This window comes from Budorcas taxicolor, chromosome 16 (assembly GCF_023091745.1).
Source record: "Budorcas taxicolor isolate Tak-1 chromosome 16, Takin1.1, whole genome shotgun sequence".
Taxonomy (NCBI): domain Eukaryota; kingdom Metazoa; phylum Chordata; class Mammalia; order Artiodactyla; family Bovidae; genus Budorcas; species Budorcas taxicolor.
This window is the reverse complement of record NC_068925.1, coordinates 51,630,945-51,648,569: the sequence shown is the minus strand read 5'-3', so window position 1 is coordinate 51,648,569 and position 17,625 is coordinate 51,630,945. Positions and strand designations below refer to the sequence as shown.

At 45.8% G+C, this 17,625-nt stretch overlaps 1 protein-coding gene across 1 annotated transcript in view; it reads right to left on the bottom strand.

Moving 5' to 3' along the window:
• Window positions 1-17,625, bottom strand: part of CFAP74 (cilia and flagella associated protein 74) — a 56,953-nt gene that overhangs the window by 27,331 nt on the left and 11,997 nt on the right. The window contains exons 14-20 of the mRNA XM_052654089.1: window positions 17,291-17,409; window positions 14,827-14,893; window positions 14,356-14,445; window positions 4,944-5,108; window positions 3,466-3,628; window positions 2,290-2,366; window positions 1,661-1,783 (exon numbers count right to left, since the gene is read on the bottom strand). Coding sequence (XP_052510049.1) covers window positions 1,661-1,783; window positions 2,290-2,366; window positions 3,466-3,628; window positions 4,944-5,108; window positions 14,356-14,445; window positions 14,827-14,893; window positions 17,291-17,409 — 804 coding nt within the window. The remainder of the gene's footprint in view (window positions 1-1,660; window positions 1,784-2,289; window positions 2,367-3,465; window positions 3,629-4,943; window positions 5,109-14,355; window positions 14,446-14,826; window positions 14,894-17,290; window positions 17,410-17,625) is intronic.

Here is a 17,625-nt window from a genome sequence, read left to right as displayed (position 1 = left end):
AAAAATTCCGGTGAAACTGGAAGGCCAAGAAAGAGGGTCAGTAAGAGGGACACAATGTCACACTGTATTTCAGTCATAAGGAAGTGCTGGCCGAGTGTCCTGCTGGGCACAGTCTGTCCTGGAGGGTTTTCCTCTTCCATTTAAGAAGTAGAAAGTCATGTGGGATTTGGGGGCTGAAAGTGGAGGGGACTGTTCATGGAATGGAAAGTGGAATTTCCAAATAACAGGAAGAAAAGGAATAGGTAGCAACTTGATTAAACCAATCAAAACAAGAAAATTGAAAGTGAGGAAATAATATCATAAAATAAATAATCAATACAACTAATGGAAGAAGTAAAACAAAGTGTGTCAGTGTTTTGGAGATTAATTCTTTGTCAGTTGTAGTAACAGTGGTGAGAGTGGGCACTCTTGTCTTGTTCCTGATTTTAGAGGTAATGCTTTCAATTTTTTGAGAAATGTCTGTTTAGCTCTTTTGCCCACTTTTTGATTGGGTTGTTCATTTTTCTGGTATTGAGCTGCATGAGCTGCTTGTATATTCTGGAGATTAAGTGTGTCAGTATTATGCTGTGAACACACTGGAGTCTCCCTATAAAGCCAGACAGCATTAGTTGGATCCATAGACAAAACCTGGCTCCTTAAAAGACATACAGAGTCATTAAAAAAGGATGGCTATGGGAGGGGACACAGGGAAATGAGGCTAAGGGGAAGCAGAGGAGAGCAGGGTGGCTCCATCGTTATCGTGGGAGCAGCTGTTGTTAGAGGTGTCTGAGCAGCAGGGGGGAAGAGGTCTGTTTGGTTCTGGCGGAAGGCATAGTTTACTATTAGAAAACAACCACAAACCCTCATGCATCAAACAATAAGGCAGTTGTACAGAGCCCTCTGTGAGGCATGTAAGGAGAACCGGTCAAAGACTGGGTCACAGGGAAGGTGGACAAGAGGAAGGAACATGGAGGGATGCCAAAGCACCTTGAAAGAGAGGAACGGAGCTGGAGGATTCACCCTTTCTGACTCCAGACTATACTGCAAAGCTATAGTCATCAAAACTGCATGGTACTGGTGCAAAAAACAGGCACACAGAACAATGGAACAGGATAGAGAGCCCAGAAATAAACTCATGTACCTATGGTTACCTAATTTATGACAAAGGAGAAAAGAACATACAATGGAGAAAAGACAGTCTCTTTAATAAATGGTGCTGGGAAAACTGGACAGCTACAAGTAAAAGAGTGCAATTAGAACATTCTCTAACACCACATCAAAAATAAAGTCAAAATGGACTAAATTCCTAAATATAAGACCAGAAACCATTAAACTCCTGGAAGAAAACATAGGCAGGACACTCTTTGCCATAAACTGTAGCAATAATGTTTTGGATTTGTGTCCAAAGGCAAAGGAAACAAAAGCAAAAACAAACAAATGGGACTTAATGAAACATAAAAGCTATTGCACAGCAAAAGAAACTATTGACAAAATTTAAAAGACAACCTACTGAATAGGAAAAAATCTTTGCAAATGATATGACTGATAAGAGATTAATATCCAAAATATTGGGTTGGCCTAAAATTTCCTTTTGGTTTTTCTATAATACAGGCCCCACGTGGTTGGGTGGATGGAAGGTGGAGGGCGGGACCCCATGCCTGGGGAGCAGCATGGTACTCACAGTTGGGCACTGCTGATTCTTAAACACGACCTTGAAACTGTTCTGGACCGTTCCCGGGACAATCGGGGTGAAGATGACGGGCACCTTGATGGAGCTGAAGGGGCCTATGTCCCCCTCTGTTGTCTGCAAGGAAGAGAGGCGGAAGGCTGGTCAGCCTTCACATTCTGGTCAAAGTACCTCCCATGGCCTCACCATGGCCGGTCACTGTGTGGGTGGGAGGTGGCAGCAGCCATGTGTGCACTTGCTCTCCTGATGACCCAGTCTTTGCACACACATGTGGACACACATGGATGCACACACATGCACACATGTGGACACACACACATGGACACACACATGTACCACATGGACACATGTGCACACACACATGGACCCCACCCCCACCCCTGCCACTCTGGCTAGTGAGGCCCCACATGGAAGTCTCCTCTGCGCTCAACTGGACAGGGGCACCCAGGCATGCCTCTTTGGCTCTGGGTCTGACCTAGCCCAGTTGGGGATGGGGTGGCCAGATATGGGCTGAGATAGCTAATCACCCAGAGGCTGTAAGTCCGGTGACCAGACTAGTCTCATCCAGCTCTCATCAGATGGACAGGCCACCCCAGGGCTGGAGGAATGCGGGCCTTGCTGACCTCTCCCAGCGAGAACTCCATCTGTTCCTCATTGGCAGGTATAGTCATGATGGTGGTCAAGGTCACGCCCTCTGACTCTGGAATAGAAGGGGGTTCACAGGTGAGGCTGGCCAGGCCAGGAGAGCTCGGGCACCAGGGCCCCTCCCTCTCCCAGACCAAGTGCTGTCCTGGAGTTTGTGGAGGCCACCCCAGCCCTCCTGAACAGATGGCTCATCCTGACAATATCACATGCTGGCCCCCACCTGTCTCCAGGGCTGGTGAGGGCCCTCATGGGGGCACCTTGACCCAGGCAGGGCCCCTACCCTTCCCCCGACCCAGGAGGATGAGTGGAGTGGGGTTGTGCCCCAGGCCTGGGCAGGGTATCCTGACCTTCTGTGCCAGGACAGGGGTCACAGGGCCATAAGGTCAGTGCAGGTAGACTGCCTGGCTCGTTGGCAAAGAGGCTGTCACTGTGGCCCCAGGGTCACATGGATGTTTCCACTCTCACAGCTCCCATGGCCATCTCCTGCAGGGGGGCCTTGGGAACTCAGGAACCCCCAACTTCAATGCCATGTGTGGTCCCAGGCCAGGGGTTTCTTGGGTGGACTCAGTGGACACTGTGGCTTCTGGAGTGGGAGGCCTGGGTGGGAGAAGGTCCTGAGTTGCTCAAAATGGCCTAAGAGCAGCATGTCTGAGACAGGACAGCAGAGATGCGTGGGGAGGCTGAGAAGTGGACCATCTGAGGCTTTGTTTCAAGGCAGGAGGAGCTGAAAGTGGACTCAAGAGGTTTGTATTAAGAGGAGAAAATGGTAGAAAGCTGTGTGAGGGCTGGGCCGGGTGGGGTAGCGGGGGAGGATGGGGGGCCACGCTGGTGTGGTAGGGGGAGAGGGGGCTGCCAAGTCCTGGAAAGGTAACACAGTACCCCCCCCCCCCCCCCAGCCTGTTTTCACAGTTGTTTGGCCTTGTCTGTGTGGACGTGCTCTAAGTGGCTCCTGGAATCTGTCCTCTGGGGCCCTTTGACCCAACCTGCAGCCCCTCTGCCTGTCACATGGCTGGAACTCGGGGCCTTCTGTGCTGAGGGGCCCAGGGCTGCATGCTGAGTGCTGCCTCTCTGCCCATCACACGGCTGGGACTCGGGGCCCCTGTGCCAAGGAGCCCAGGGCTGTAGGCTGAGCGCAGGCCATGGGCCCAGCTCACCGATGGGGTGCCCCTCCTCCTGCTCCTTCACGTCCAGCTTTCCAGACTCCTTCTGGCTTGGTACATCTGTAGGGGATGACTCATTGCCCTCCATCTGATGCTCAGAAAAACTGGTGGTGAATTTATCATAAAAACCTTTGTCTTCATACGTGAAGATACTACTCTGAAAAGAGAACATAATACCTTTAGTGCAGTCCATTTGCCTTTCCCATTAGCTGTCCAGATCCGCCATCCCCGAGGTGCCATGCTGAGAGCCCGGCCATGATCTGGGCTGGGGACCATGGGCTCCTGCATGACCCCCTTGGCAGCTCTCCATTGACCTGTGCTGAGCTTGCCTGGGGCTCAGGGCCTCCTCTAACACAGTTAATTTCCTCCTCAGCCCCCTCCTAGAGACTGCACACAGGCATGGGGCCGAATTCCTCCAGGACACCTGCTGCTCTCCACTGTGATCTTGGGCCCCCCCAGGCTCCAGCCCAGAGCTCTCCTGGCTTTGGCCCAGACCCCTGCAGGCTGAGAGTAGGCTGGCTTCATCTCTGCTTCTTTCCCAGAGACCACTGACCCGCAGGCCTCTCCCCTGGGCTCAGGAACAGACTGACTGAGTGCCGGCTGCGTGTGACTCAGGGTCCATGGGGGACATGCAGGGCATTGCCCTGGTGGAGCTGTCGTCCAGCTGCTCAGACATCCACTGAGACACAGAGCCAGTGCCTGTGGAGAGCCTGAGGGCCTGGGTGCTTGTCCTCCCTCCATAAACCTGGCTCCTGTACTCCCTCTTCCTTCATTATCCCATGCTCTGGGTTCACACCCTGGTCCCAACCTCTGTTGCAGCAGCTAGCCCATGTTGCTGTTCAGGGTACCTCTGCCCTCTCCCTCTCCAGGGGAGACCCTTCCAGGACCTTTGCTGAAACCCCTTAATGCAGCAGAGAAAACAGACTAAGTGCTTCATATAGTAAAGTTTCAACTAACTTAGACATGTATTTTGAGGCAAACTTTCTCTGTGCTCACCCCCAAATGACCACCACACCCCTTCCCTGTCCACTGGCTGTTTTGGAAGTTGTCTCCATGGATGGGGTCCCTCCTGTTTCTGTTTCCTTGGCAGCACGTGCACAGCCTTCCCATGAGAGGATCAGGGCCTCCCTCATACTTTTGAGAGAGATGTGGGTGCGGGACAGGGTTTGCTGAGCTTTTCAGCCTAAGGGGTCTGGGATGCCCCCACTCTGAGAACGCTTGTCCACTGCCTTGCCAACACACATGACAGGGGACAGTGTCTGGCGGCCAAGGTGTGCTCCCTATAGAGTTCGAGCACTTCCAGATGGACTGGAGGCTGTCCTGCCACCCCTCCTTGTCCCACTCACATCAACAGGCTCCTTTGACTCATGGCCCACTTCACACTCATGGGACTGTATCTTGGGGCGGGAGATACCACGTGTTGCCCTCGGCTGAGCAGCCACAGCACTGGCCAGGAGCAGCAGCATACTCACTAATTTTAGGGCCGACTGGGAGGTGTCCATCTCACAAGTCTCTGATGCCAGAAGAAATCTGAACTTGGTGCCCAAGCCCCCAGTGTTGGTCAGCGTGATGGTCCGGATTGCAGTCTCACCCACTGTGTAGCTGCCAAAGTCGATGAGCTCCTTGTCGAGGGACAGCTGTCAGAAGACCTTGAGTGAGCCAGGGTGACCACAGCAGGACTCCTCTCCCACCTGTCACCCCCCAGCAGAGGGGATGCGGAGCTCTGACCCCATCCTCACACTCATGGATAAGGTCTGCATCTGGCTCCATGGGGGAGAGGAAAGGTCTCTGTACCGTCCATGAACAATTCACATGCCAGAAATCATAAACTTGTGTATTGATCATGACATTGGGGAGCACCTGAGTCCAATTTTTAAAAAATCAAGCCAGCTAAAAAGAAATGAGCTAGCAAGCCATAAAATAAACATGGAGGAACCTTAGATGTGTATAGCTACATAAGTGAAAGAAGTCTGTCTGAAAAGTTTTCAAACTGTATGATTCCAACTATACAGCATTCTGGAAAAGGCTAAACTATGGAAATAATAAAAAATTCAATGATTGTATATTAATAAAAGATTCACCATAGCAAGAAGATATAACAATTATAATCACGTATGCATCTGGCAGACTATCAAAAATACATGAAGCAAGAACTGAGGAAATTGAAGGAGAAATATATAGCTCTACAATACTCTTCTCATATGAACAGAACAACCAGACAGAAAATAAGTAAGGAAATACAGAACTTAAGTAGCACAATAAACCATGGGATCTAACAGATATATACAGAATAGTTCACCCAACAACAACACATATGTTTTTGTCAGGTGCACACAAGACATTTTCTAGGACTGACCATAAGTTAGGCCACAAAAGACTCAACAGACTTTAAAAGAGAGATATCATACAAAGTATCTTCTCTGACCACAGCAGGATAAAGTTAAAAATCAAAAACATAAAGAAAACAAGAAAATTCACAAAATTATGGAAATTAAGCAAAAAAATCAAAGAAGAAATCACAAGAGAAATTATAAAATAACTAGAGATGAATGAAAACAAAAACACAATACACCAAAATTCATAGGATGCAGTCAGTGGAAGGGTCACTGAAGGGGAAATTTATAGCTATAAAAACTTACATTAATAAATAAGACAGATCTAAAATAAACAATTTATGTTTACAACTCAAGAAATTAGGAAAAGAACAAACTAAACTCCAAAACTAGCAGAGAAAATAAAATAAGCATCAGAGCAGATATAAAGTAGAGAATAGAAAAATAATAGAGAAAATTAATGAAACCAACAGTTGGTTATTCAAAAAGATCAACAAAATTGACAAACTTTTGCCTACATGGACTAAGAAAATAAAGACTCAAAGTAGTAAAATCAGAAATGAAAATGGAGACATTAATACTGATTCTGCATAAGTAAAAAGAATTCTAAGAAAGTACATGGGCTTCCCTTGTGGCTCAGCTGGTAAAGAATCCATCTGCAATGTGGGAGACCTGGGTTTGATCCCTGGTTTGGGAAAATCCCCTGGAGAAGGGAAAGGCTACTCACTCCAGTATTCTGGCCTGGAGAATTCCATGGACTGTATAGTCTATGGGGTCACAAAGAGTCAGACATGACTGTGCGACTTTAACTTTCATTTCAAGAAAGTACTACCCTTGTACCAACAAACTGGATAACCCAGATGAAATATACAAATTCCTAGAAACACAAAACCTTCCAACACTAAACCACAAAGAAATAAGACAATGTGAATAGACCTATAACTAGTAAGAAGACTGATTCTGTAATAAAACATTTCCTGACAAGGCCCTGACCTGATGATCAGAATGTGCATCGCAGGGTCCCAGGAGGAGGAGAGTAAAGGGCTGGGAGAATATTTAAAAAAAAACAACGGCTGAAAAAGAGGGACAATCGATAGTAACACAATAATAGTAGGGGACTTTAACATCCCACTTATACCCAAGGACACATAATCAAAACAGAGAATCAATAAGGAAACACAAACCTTAAACAAAACATTAGTTCAAATGGACCTAACTGATATATTCAGGACTTTCCATCCAAATGCAGAAGAATATGCTCTCAAGTGTACACGGAACCAGGATAGACCACATCTTGGGCCACAAATCAAGACTCAGCAAATTTAAGAAAACTGAAATTGTACCAAGTATTTTCTCTGATTGCAATGCTGTAAGACTAGATATCAACTATAGGAAAAAAAAACTGCAAAAAACAAACTCATAGAGATTAAACAGCACATTACTAAATAACATAGAGGTTATTGAAGAAATAAGAAGGGAAATCAAGATTCTTAGAAACAAATGACAATGAAAACACAAGGACCCAAAATCTATGGGATTCAGCAAAAGCAACTCTAAAAGGGAAGTTTATAGCAATACAATCCTACCTCAAGAAACAAGAAAAGCATCAAATAGACAACCTAATTCTACATCTAAAGCAGCTGGAAAAAGAAGAACAAAAAACCCCCAATGTCAGCAGAAGGAAATAAATCATAAATTTCAGGGCAGAAATAATGAAAAAGAAATGAAGGAAATACTAGCAAAGATTAATAAAACTAAAATCTGGTTCTTTGAGAAGATAAACAAAATTGACAAACCACTAGCCAGAAGCATCAAGAAAAAAGAGGGAGAAAAGTCAAATCAACAAAATTAGAAATGAAAAAGGAGAGGTTAAAACAGACAACACAGAATACAAAGGATCATAAAAGAATATTATGAGCAACTGTATACTAACAAAATGGACAACCTAGAGGAAATGGACAGATCCTTAGAAAAGTTCAACCTCCCAAGACTGAACCAGGAAGAAATAGAAATTATGAACCACCCAATTATAAACACTGAAATCCAAACAGTGATTAAAAATTTCCTCAAAAACAAAAGCACGGGAGGGGGGTTCAGGATGGGGAACACGTGTATAGTTGTGGCAGATTCATGTTGATGTATGGCAAAACCAATACAATATTGTAATTAACCTCCAATAAAAAGAAATAAATTTATATTTACAAAATAAATAAATAAAAAGAAATTAATCTTAAAATCTAAAAAAAAAAAGCACAGGACCAGATGACTTCACAGGGGACATCTGTAAAACGTTTAGAGAAAAGCTAATGCCTATTTTTCTGAAACTCTTCCAAAAAACTGCAGAGGAAGGAACACTTCCAAACTCATTCTATGAGGCCCCCATCACCCTGATACCAAAACCAGGCAAAGACAACACAAATGAAGAAAATTACAGGCAAATATTACTGACGAATATAGATGCAAAAATCCCCAACGAAATTTTAGCAAACATAATTCAACAACATGTTAAAAAGCTCATACACCATGATCAAGTCAGGTTTATTCCAGGGATGCAAGGATTCTTCAATATATGCAAATCAATCAATGTGATATACTATATTAACAAACTGAAAGATATAAACCATATGATCCTCTCAATAGATGCAGAAAAAGCCTTTGACAAAATTCAGCACCCATTTATGGTAACAAACGCTTCAAAAAATGGGCATAGAAGGAACCTCAATGTAGTAAAGGCCATATATGATAAGCCCAAAGCAAACATTATTTCCAATGGTGAAAAACTAAAAGCATTCCCTCCAAGATCAGGAACAAGACAAGGGTGTCCACTGTCACCACTATTATTCAACATAGTTTTGGAAGTTCTAGTATGACAATTAGAGAAGAAAAAGAAATAAAAAGAATCCAATTCAGAAATGAAGAAGTAAAACTCTCATTGTTTGCAGATGACATGATACTATACATAGAAAACCCAAAAGAAACTATCAGAAAATTACTAGTGAATTCAGCAAAGTCACAGAATACAAGGTCAATACATAGAAATCACTTGTATTCCTATATACTAACAATGAAAAATCAGAAAGAAAACTTAAGGAATCAATCCCATTCACCACTGCAACAAAAAGAATAAAATTTCTAGGAATAAACCTACCTAAGGAGACAAAAGAACTATATATGGAAAAGTATAAGACACTGATGAAAGAAATCAAAGACGACATAAACAGATGGAGAGATAGTCCATGTTCCTGGGTAGGAAGAGTCAATATTGTGAAAATGACTATCCTACCAGATGCAATCTACAGATTCAATACGATCCCTATCAAATGACCAAGGGCATTTTTCACAGAACTATAACAAAAATTTTCACAATTCATATGGAAACACAGAAGATCCTGAATAGCCAAACCAGTCTTGAGAAAGAAGAATGGAGCTGGAGGAATCAACCTTCCTGACTTCAGCTTATTCTACAAAGCTACAGTCATCAAGACAGTATGGCACTGGCACAAAAACAGAAATATAGACCAATGGAACAAGATAGAAAGCTCAGAAATAAACCCATGCACCTATGGGTGCCTTATTTTTTACAAAGGAGGCAAGAATATACTATGGGGCAAAGACAGCCTCTTCAATAAGCGGTGCTGGGAAAACTGGACAGACAGCTACACGTAAAAGAATGAAATTGACACTTCCTAACACCATACACAAAGATAAACTCAAAATGGATTAAAGACCTAAATGTAAGACTAGAAACTATAAAACTATAAAACTCTTAGAGGAAAACATAAGCAGAACACTTGCTGACACAAATCAAAGCAAGATCCTCTATGACCCACCTCCTAGATTAATAGAAATAAAAACAAATGTAAACAAGTGGGACCTCATTAAACTTAAAAGCTTTTGCACAGCAAAGGAAACTAAAAGCAAGGTAAAAAGACAACCCTCAGAATGGGAGAAGGTAACAGGAAATGAAACAACTGACAAAGAATTAGTTTCCAAAATATACAAGCAACTCATACAACTCAATACCAGAAAAACAAACAATCCAATCAAAAAGTGGGAAAAAGACCTAAACAGACATTTCTTCAAAGAAGGCATACAGATTGCTAACAAACACATGAAAAGATGCTTAACATCACTCATTATGAGAGAAATGCAAATCAAAACTACAATGAGATATCACCTCACACTGGTGAGAATGGCCATCATCAAAAAATCTGCAAACAATAAATGCTGGAGAGGGTGTGGAGAAAAACGAATCCTCTTGCACTGTTGGTAGGAAGGTAAATTGATACAGCCACTATGGAAGACGGTATGGCGACGCCTTAAAAAACTAGGAATAAAACCACCATATGACCCAGCAATCCCACTCTAGGCATACACCCTGAGGAAATCAAAATTGAAAAAGACACATGTATACCAATGTTCACTGCAGCACTATTTACAATAGCTAGAACATGAAAGCAACCTAGATGTCCATCGACAGATGAATGGATAAAGCAGCTGTGGTATTCCATATATACAATGTGATGCTACTCAGCCATAAAAAGGAATGCATTTGAGTCAGTTCTAATGAGGTGGACAAACTTAGAGCCTATTATACAGAGTGAAGTGAGTCAGAAAGAGAAATATAAATATCGTATACTGACATACATATGGAATCTAAAAAGATGGTACTGATGAATTTATTTTCAGGACAGCAATGGAGAAACATGGACATGGGAGGAGGGGAGGAGGGAGAAGGTGAGATGTATGGAGAGAGTAACATGGAAATTTACAACACCATATGTAAAATAGATAGCCAACGGGAATTTGCTGTGTGACTCAGGGAACTCAAACAGTGGCTCTGTGACAGGCTGAAGGGTGGAATGGGGCCAGATGGGAGGGAGGTTTGGGAAGGAAAGGACATGGGTATACCTATGGCTGATTCTTGTTGATGTTTGACAGAAAACCACAAAATTCTGAAAAGCAATTATCCTTCAATTAAAAAAAATTAAAAAAAAAATGGTCGAAAACTCCCCACCTTCAATGAAAGACATGATTGCAAACACCCAAGAAGTTCAATAACCTCTGAAGTGGTTATAACCTCAAAGAGACTCGTGATGAGATACCTTGTAATCAGACTCTTAAAGGCTACAGAAAAAGTAAGAACCTTGAAAGCAGGAGAGAAATGATCTGTCACACACAAGGAAGCCTCAGTAAGATCATGGCAGATTTCTCAACAAACACCTGGGAGGAGAGAGGGCCAGGAGCCGACCTGCTCCAGGAAGAAAAATGTCAGTCGAGAATCCTAAACTTTCAAAACTGTCCGTCAGGGGCTTCCCTGGTGGCTCAGTGGTAAAGAATCACCTGTCAGTGCAGGAGACAAGGCTTCAGTGCCTGGTCCGGGAAGATCCCATATGCCACGGAGGAACTAAGGCCGCGCACCACAACCACTGAGCCCATGCGCTGCATCTATCGGAGCGTGCACTCCTAGAGCCCACGCTCCATAGCAAGAGAAACCGCCACAATAAGAGGCCTGAGCACCACAACGGACAATAACCCCCGTTTACCGTAGCTAGAGGAAACAGCCTGCACAGCAACGGAGACCCAGCACAGGCAAAGATAGTCAAATAAATAAAATCGTTTAAAAAAACACACACAAAAAACTGTCCTTCAAAAGACAGTCCCAGATGGACAAGAGCTGCAGGAGTTCTGCCTGAAGGAAATGCCCCAGCCAGTCATGCAGGCGAGAGGAAAGGACCCCAGACAGTAACCCCAGGCTCTGGAAAGGGAGACACACAGCACTGGTGTCAAAGTCATGATGGTTTGTAACAGCAATTTTAGCTTCCTACATGATTTAAGATGCTAACATAGTCTTTTAAAAAGCATTTTTTAGCCTAAAAGCTGGTGTTATTATAACTTTGCTTTATAACTCCATTTTGTTTTCTGTAGAACTAAGAAACTGAGGTATCTACCAATTTCTATTTATGTTACTGGACACGCAAGTAATACAAGTAATTTTGTGACATCAACAACTGAACCGAGTGGGACAAAGCTGCAGAGGAGTGAAGTTTTCATGAGCTGTTCGTGTCAGACTGATACAAACCCAGATAGGATAGTTGTGACTTTAGGATGCTAAATGTAATCCCACCACAAAGAAGATACACAGAAGGGGATGAAAATGGAACTTGAGCATTTTACAACATAAGGTCAGTTAAACATAAAGATGACAGCTCTGCAGAAGATGAGGGACAAAAGAACTTACAGGGCATGAAAACAAACAGCTAAACGCCAGGAGCAGAGCCCTCCACAGCACTTAGCCTCAAAAGGACATTCTGACACAGGCTGCAGCACGGACAGACCTGGAGGGCACTGCACTCAGTGGAAGAAGCTGTTCACAAGAGGAGACATGCCCTATGATCCCACTTACATAAGGTACCTAACGTTATCAGGTTCACAGAGATAGAAAGGAGAATGGAGGGTGCCAGGGGCTGGGGGAGGGTGGGGAGTGAGCATTTAATAAGGAGAGCTCTGGTTTTGCAAGATGAAGACTCTGAGATAGACGGTGGTGAGGGCTCAGAGCGCTGTGCATGTATGGAATACCCCTGGGCTGTGCACTTACAGGCAGCAGAGATGGTGTATCTATGCCATGTGCGGTGCTGGTGGTGGTGTAGTCCCTAAGCCGTGTCCAACTCTTGGGACCCCATGGACGATAGCCTGCCAGGCTCCTCCGTCCATGGGATTTCCTACACATGCCATGGCTAGGTATGTATTTTACTAGAATTAAAGCCTGAAAGAAAAGAGACTTAAGAGCATAATAATCAAATGCAATATGTGAGCTTGATTGTATCTCAGCTCAAAAAACCAGTTATAGAAGGTGGTTTGGGGACAACTCAGTACATTTGAATGTGGACTGGGTGGGAGGTGATGACTAGGAATGTGGTTAATTATATTTGAGATGCTGATGTTTTATAGGGATGGGTGTTGAGCAATAGGAAATTGCTGATTCATTCTGAAGTGGGCCAGGTAAGCAGACAGATAGACAGAAGTGACTGGATTCAGGAAGTGTTGACAGTGTTGACAGTGACTGGATTCAGGAAGTGATTATATGGATACACATTACATTCTTTCTGCTTTTCATTAATATGAAAATTTTCTTAATTAAAAGAAAATATCAATTCCATGTAACAAAGGAGATTACAAACAAAATGAAAAAGCAGCTCATGGAATGGAAGAAAATCATTACAAATCACATTGATAAGGGGTTGATGCCCAAACTATGTAAAGAATTCACACAACTGAATAGCAAAAAAAAAAAAAAAAAAAAACCAACCAACCCAAACAATATGATTTAAAAACAGGCAGAGGAATTGAATAGATATTTTCCCAAACAAGACATACAAATGTCCAACATGCACACGAAAGGTCCTCATGAAAGTATCACTGATCATCAGGGAAATGAAAATCAAAACCACAGCTCCGTGTTATCTTGTATCATTAGAATGTTGTTGTTGTTTAATTGCTGAGTTGTGTCTGACTCTTTGCAACCCCAAGGACTGTACCCTGCCAGGCTTCTCTGTCCATGGGATTTCCCAGGGAAGAATACTGCAGTGGGTTGCCACTTCTTTCTCCAGGGATCTTCCCAACCCAGGGATCGACCCTGCATCTCTGTGTCTCCTGCATTAGCAGGCAGATTCTTTACCACTGAACCACCAGGGAAGCCATACTATTAGAATAGCTATTATCAAAAAGAAAGAAGTAATAAGTGCTGGCAAGGATGTGGAGAAAAATGAACATCGTGCACTGCTGGTAGGAATGCAAATTGGTGCAGCCACTGTGGACAGTATGGAGACTCCTCAAATAATTAAAAAGAGAATTACAGTATGACCCAGTGATTCCAGTTCTGGGTATTTGTCCAAATGAATGAAACCAGTATCATCAGAAGAGTTGTCTGCATGCTCATATTCACTGTAGCACTATTTACAAAAGCCAAGCACTATTTACAAAAGCAACCGAAGTGTCAGGTCCATCGACGAATAGATGGATAAAGAAATTGTGGTGCATATAAAATGGAATATTATTCAGCCATAAAAAAGGAAACCTTGCCATTTGGGACAATGTGAATGGCATTATGACACATGAAATAAGTCAGGTAGAAAAGATGGGTACTGTATGATTACACTTATGGTGGGATCTGAAAAAAAAAATGGAGCTCGCAGATACCAAAAAAACCCCCAAACAGATTGTGGTTCCAGAGGCGGGGGTAGGGGTGGTAGAATGGGTAGAGGGATCAGAAGGTACGAACTCCAGTTACAAGCTCTGGGGATGTGAAAGCTGCGTGGTGACTATAGTTTACAAAAGAAACCCATCAGGTGACACCACAGAGCTTCTGGGAGGAGCAGGTCTCCTGAGACGAGTCCGAGGGTCTCCTCTGATCCTGGGGTCCTGGCAAGCTGGGTGCCACCCTGCGCAGACTCTCTGGATGTTTGCAGCATGGGTGTGGGTACCCACATCCCCAGACAGCAGCCTCAGACCCGCCCTCCCCCCACATCCCTGATGCTCAGCACAAACTCACAGAGCATTTCTTTGTTGAACATTTCAGTGGAACAGAAAATCCGCCTGTTTGAGCCAGAAATGAGACATTTCCTTCCAGATCTTTGTTTATCTAAAAAATAAAACCCCCAACCACCCACACATTTGCAGCTTCCGTGTGACACGTGCTATCTGGACAACCCACCCCCCACTGCTGCCTAAGGGAGGGGCCTGCAGCCTATCCCACTGGACGTGCGGGCAGCAGCAGTCACACTTGCCACCCAGGGATGCAGAAGGGCCTCTGTGTCACCCTGTCTGAGCTGAAGAAGAGTCTCCAGCATGTTTGGAAATTAGCCAAGCGGAGGCCACATGTCACTCCCTCTGCATTGCAGCGTGTCCTTCATCACAACATCCTGTGGAGCCTGGGGCAGCGGTGACCCCGATTCCACCCACCACCCTCTCGAGATGGTAGAAAACCCCCTTTCCACAGCTTGCTTTTTGGACTGACACTCACCATGGGCTTGAAGGTGACAAGCACTTCGCAGGACATGCCGGCTGATAGTGGGCCTGGGGGGTCAAAGCTGTGGGAACAACAACGGAGCAGGGCTGAGCCTCCTGCCCTCATGGACCACAGCTAGGCTGGAGCCACTGTCCCAGACAGCCAGTGCCCGGGCAGGCCGTCGAGAGCCTCCTTTTCACCCTGTCCCGGGGGCTGAGCCCCTGCTGCCTCCCTGGGGCTCAGTCCACAGGAGATGCTCCAGGGACATCTGAATGTCAGTTGTGTGAGTGAAGGAAGGGAGGGAGAGAGAAGGGAGGGAAAGGGGGAAAGGAGGGAAGGGGGAGGGGAATGGGAAGGAGGGAGGGAAGAAGGGGCCAGCCCTAGAGGGTGCAGATGCTATGGGGTGAGCAGCGGTCATGGCTCCCTGGGGGGCATGAGCCAGGCCTAGAACCAAGGGTCTAGGACTTTGGTTTCAAGGTGAGGGGCTGTGAGCCAGGTAGGGAGCTGGGACTGAAGGTGCTACATTCAACTGGAGCCATCTGAGCCCCACTTTAAGTAAAAGGATCAGGAAAACAGCCTCACATTCCCAGTGATTCTGGAAGGACTCTGAATTTGTCTGAAAAAAAGGAGCTCCCCACGAAATTGCTAACACGAAACACGAGGTCCATTTTCACAAGGTTGGATTTTACCTCTTGTACTTTGCTTAGAAAACACAAGCAAAAAATTAATATTAAAATCTCTCTCTGGCTGGCAGAGTCCCAGGGGCTCAAGGCAGTAGACCCGAGCTCCTTGTGTCAGGAGGGAAGTGTTCTGGTGTTAGACTAACAGAGTCCCAGAATGGCATCTCACCAGTGGATGGGTCAAAACCCAGACCTGAAAGCTGTGCACCAACCGACAGGGACACGGCAAGGGGCAGGGCCAGACCCCAGGACCTCAGGTGGCAGAATTACTGTAGGGAGACTTTTACAGACGTGAGAGAAGAACCAGAAAGATCAGCTGATCTGAAGGAGAGCTTGGGACTTTCAGAAATGAGGAATACGGCAACTGGAATTGGAAACGAAATTAGCAATTTCAACAGCCGATTAGATACCATAAAAGAGAGAAGACGTGAATGGAGGGACAGACCCCAGAAACTTGCTCAGAGAGATGATGGCAAAGGGGAGGGGAGAGGCGGTGTGATACAGGTGTCAGGAAGCGTGGGGCTGCAGAGCAGACAGGTTTCAAGTCGAGCACAGAGGGCCGGTCTGTGAGGATGGATGGGGACAGTGTGTGAAGGGCCAGGGATGAGGGATCTCCACAGTTGTTGGCAGAGGCTGACCAGGAAGCACAGGGAGTTCTAAAACGGCTCTAGAAGACAGAGATCGACAGCAGACATGGCGGTGGACATGCTGGACCCGAAGGGCCCGGCGACCTCATGGTGATCAGAGGAGGCTGGATAACCTATGAAGACAGGGGACTGGCCGGAAAGCCGACTTCCAACGGCAACAGCATAAGCCAGCAGACAGGGAGGAATATCCTCATGGTGTTGAGAGAAAACGCTGCCCATAAAACGTTCCTGATCCAGGCTGGGGAAGGTGACTTGGGGTAGCCGAGGTGATGTGACCAACCGACTGTGTGCCCCCGCCCACTCCTCCAGAAACCACAGGGAGAACTAGCCACACGGGAAAGCCCCGCTGTCAGCACGCTCGGACAGTGGAGGACGCATTGGTGATAAACATGGAACAAGGGAAGACAGAATAAGGAGCGAAGATCCTGCATCTGGCTCACAAGCTGCACAGAACGGACAGTGAATCCAACGGGGAGACTGACCAGAGCCCCAGCCAGTGGCACAGCCCTGGAAGGCACTGCGGGCAGTGGACAGGGCCTCGGAGGCTGCAGCACTCACACAGCAGGAGCCACGCAGACTTGGGTACTTACAGCCCCAGGCACCTCCCCACTGATGACGAGGAGGAGTGGCAGAAGCCAGGAGGGGGAGGAGAAAAAACCCTTAACAAAGAAGTCAAAACGCTTAAGAAGCAGAAGAGAAGGGGGCCCTGCAGAGAGACACAGTAATGGTCGTTATGAGGAAACTGAGGGAAAACAAAATAAGAAGGAAGAGAGGATTCCAGGGACCAGAAGGGATCACAGACAAGAGGATCCGGCTCAGGCATCAGCAGGGTCTCAAGAGAAGAAACCTGAAACTCTGGAGCAGACTGAAAATTTAAAGAGTTCAAGTACACAGTCCTGAAATAAAAAGACAGCTTTTCTCTTTACTTTGAGGAGGCTAAGGCCCCACAGGGAGCTCTCACTCAGAGCCATTGACCTCAAAACACAGAGGACGAAATGTAAAGCCATTCATCAGGGAAAATGGGGCTGGCCTGAGGAAGGGGGCCGAGACACTTCAGAAAATGCCCGTGGGCCCCGAGTGCGGTTCAAACAAAGAGGCTCTGGGAGAAGCTGCAGGGACTAAGGCCCCACCCATGGCTGCCCCACTGCCTACTCCACGTGGATGAAGTCCTGCAGGCCCTCGTCCACGCCCACCAGCTTGCAGTAGTTAATCGTGTAGGTGGCGTTGATCAGCGTGATCTTCTTCTTGTACACTTTGCCCACATCAAAGTCCTAGGAAAAGCGAGTGAAAAGTTAATACTCAAAGCTCTCTGGTGGCTGCTTCTTGGCACCTGACAGCCATGGAGGTCGTCTCCCTGGTCTCCCAGGAACTCTGCCTCAGGCAGGAAGGGGGTGCCTGGGGGCCAGCGGGTGCGGGTCCTCCAGCAAAGGGTTGGGTGGTGCCTGGCTCCTCCAGGGGAACTGGGAAGTTGTGACGTCCCACCAGCC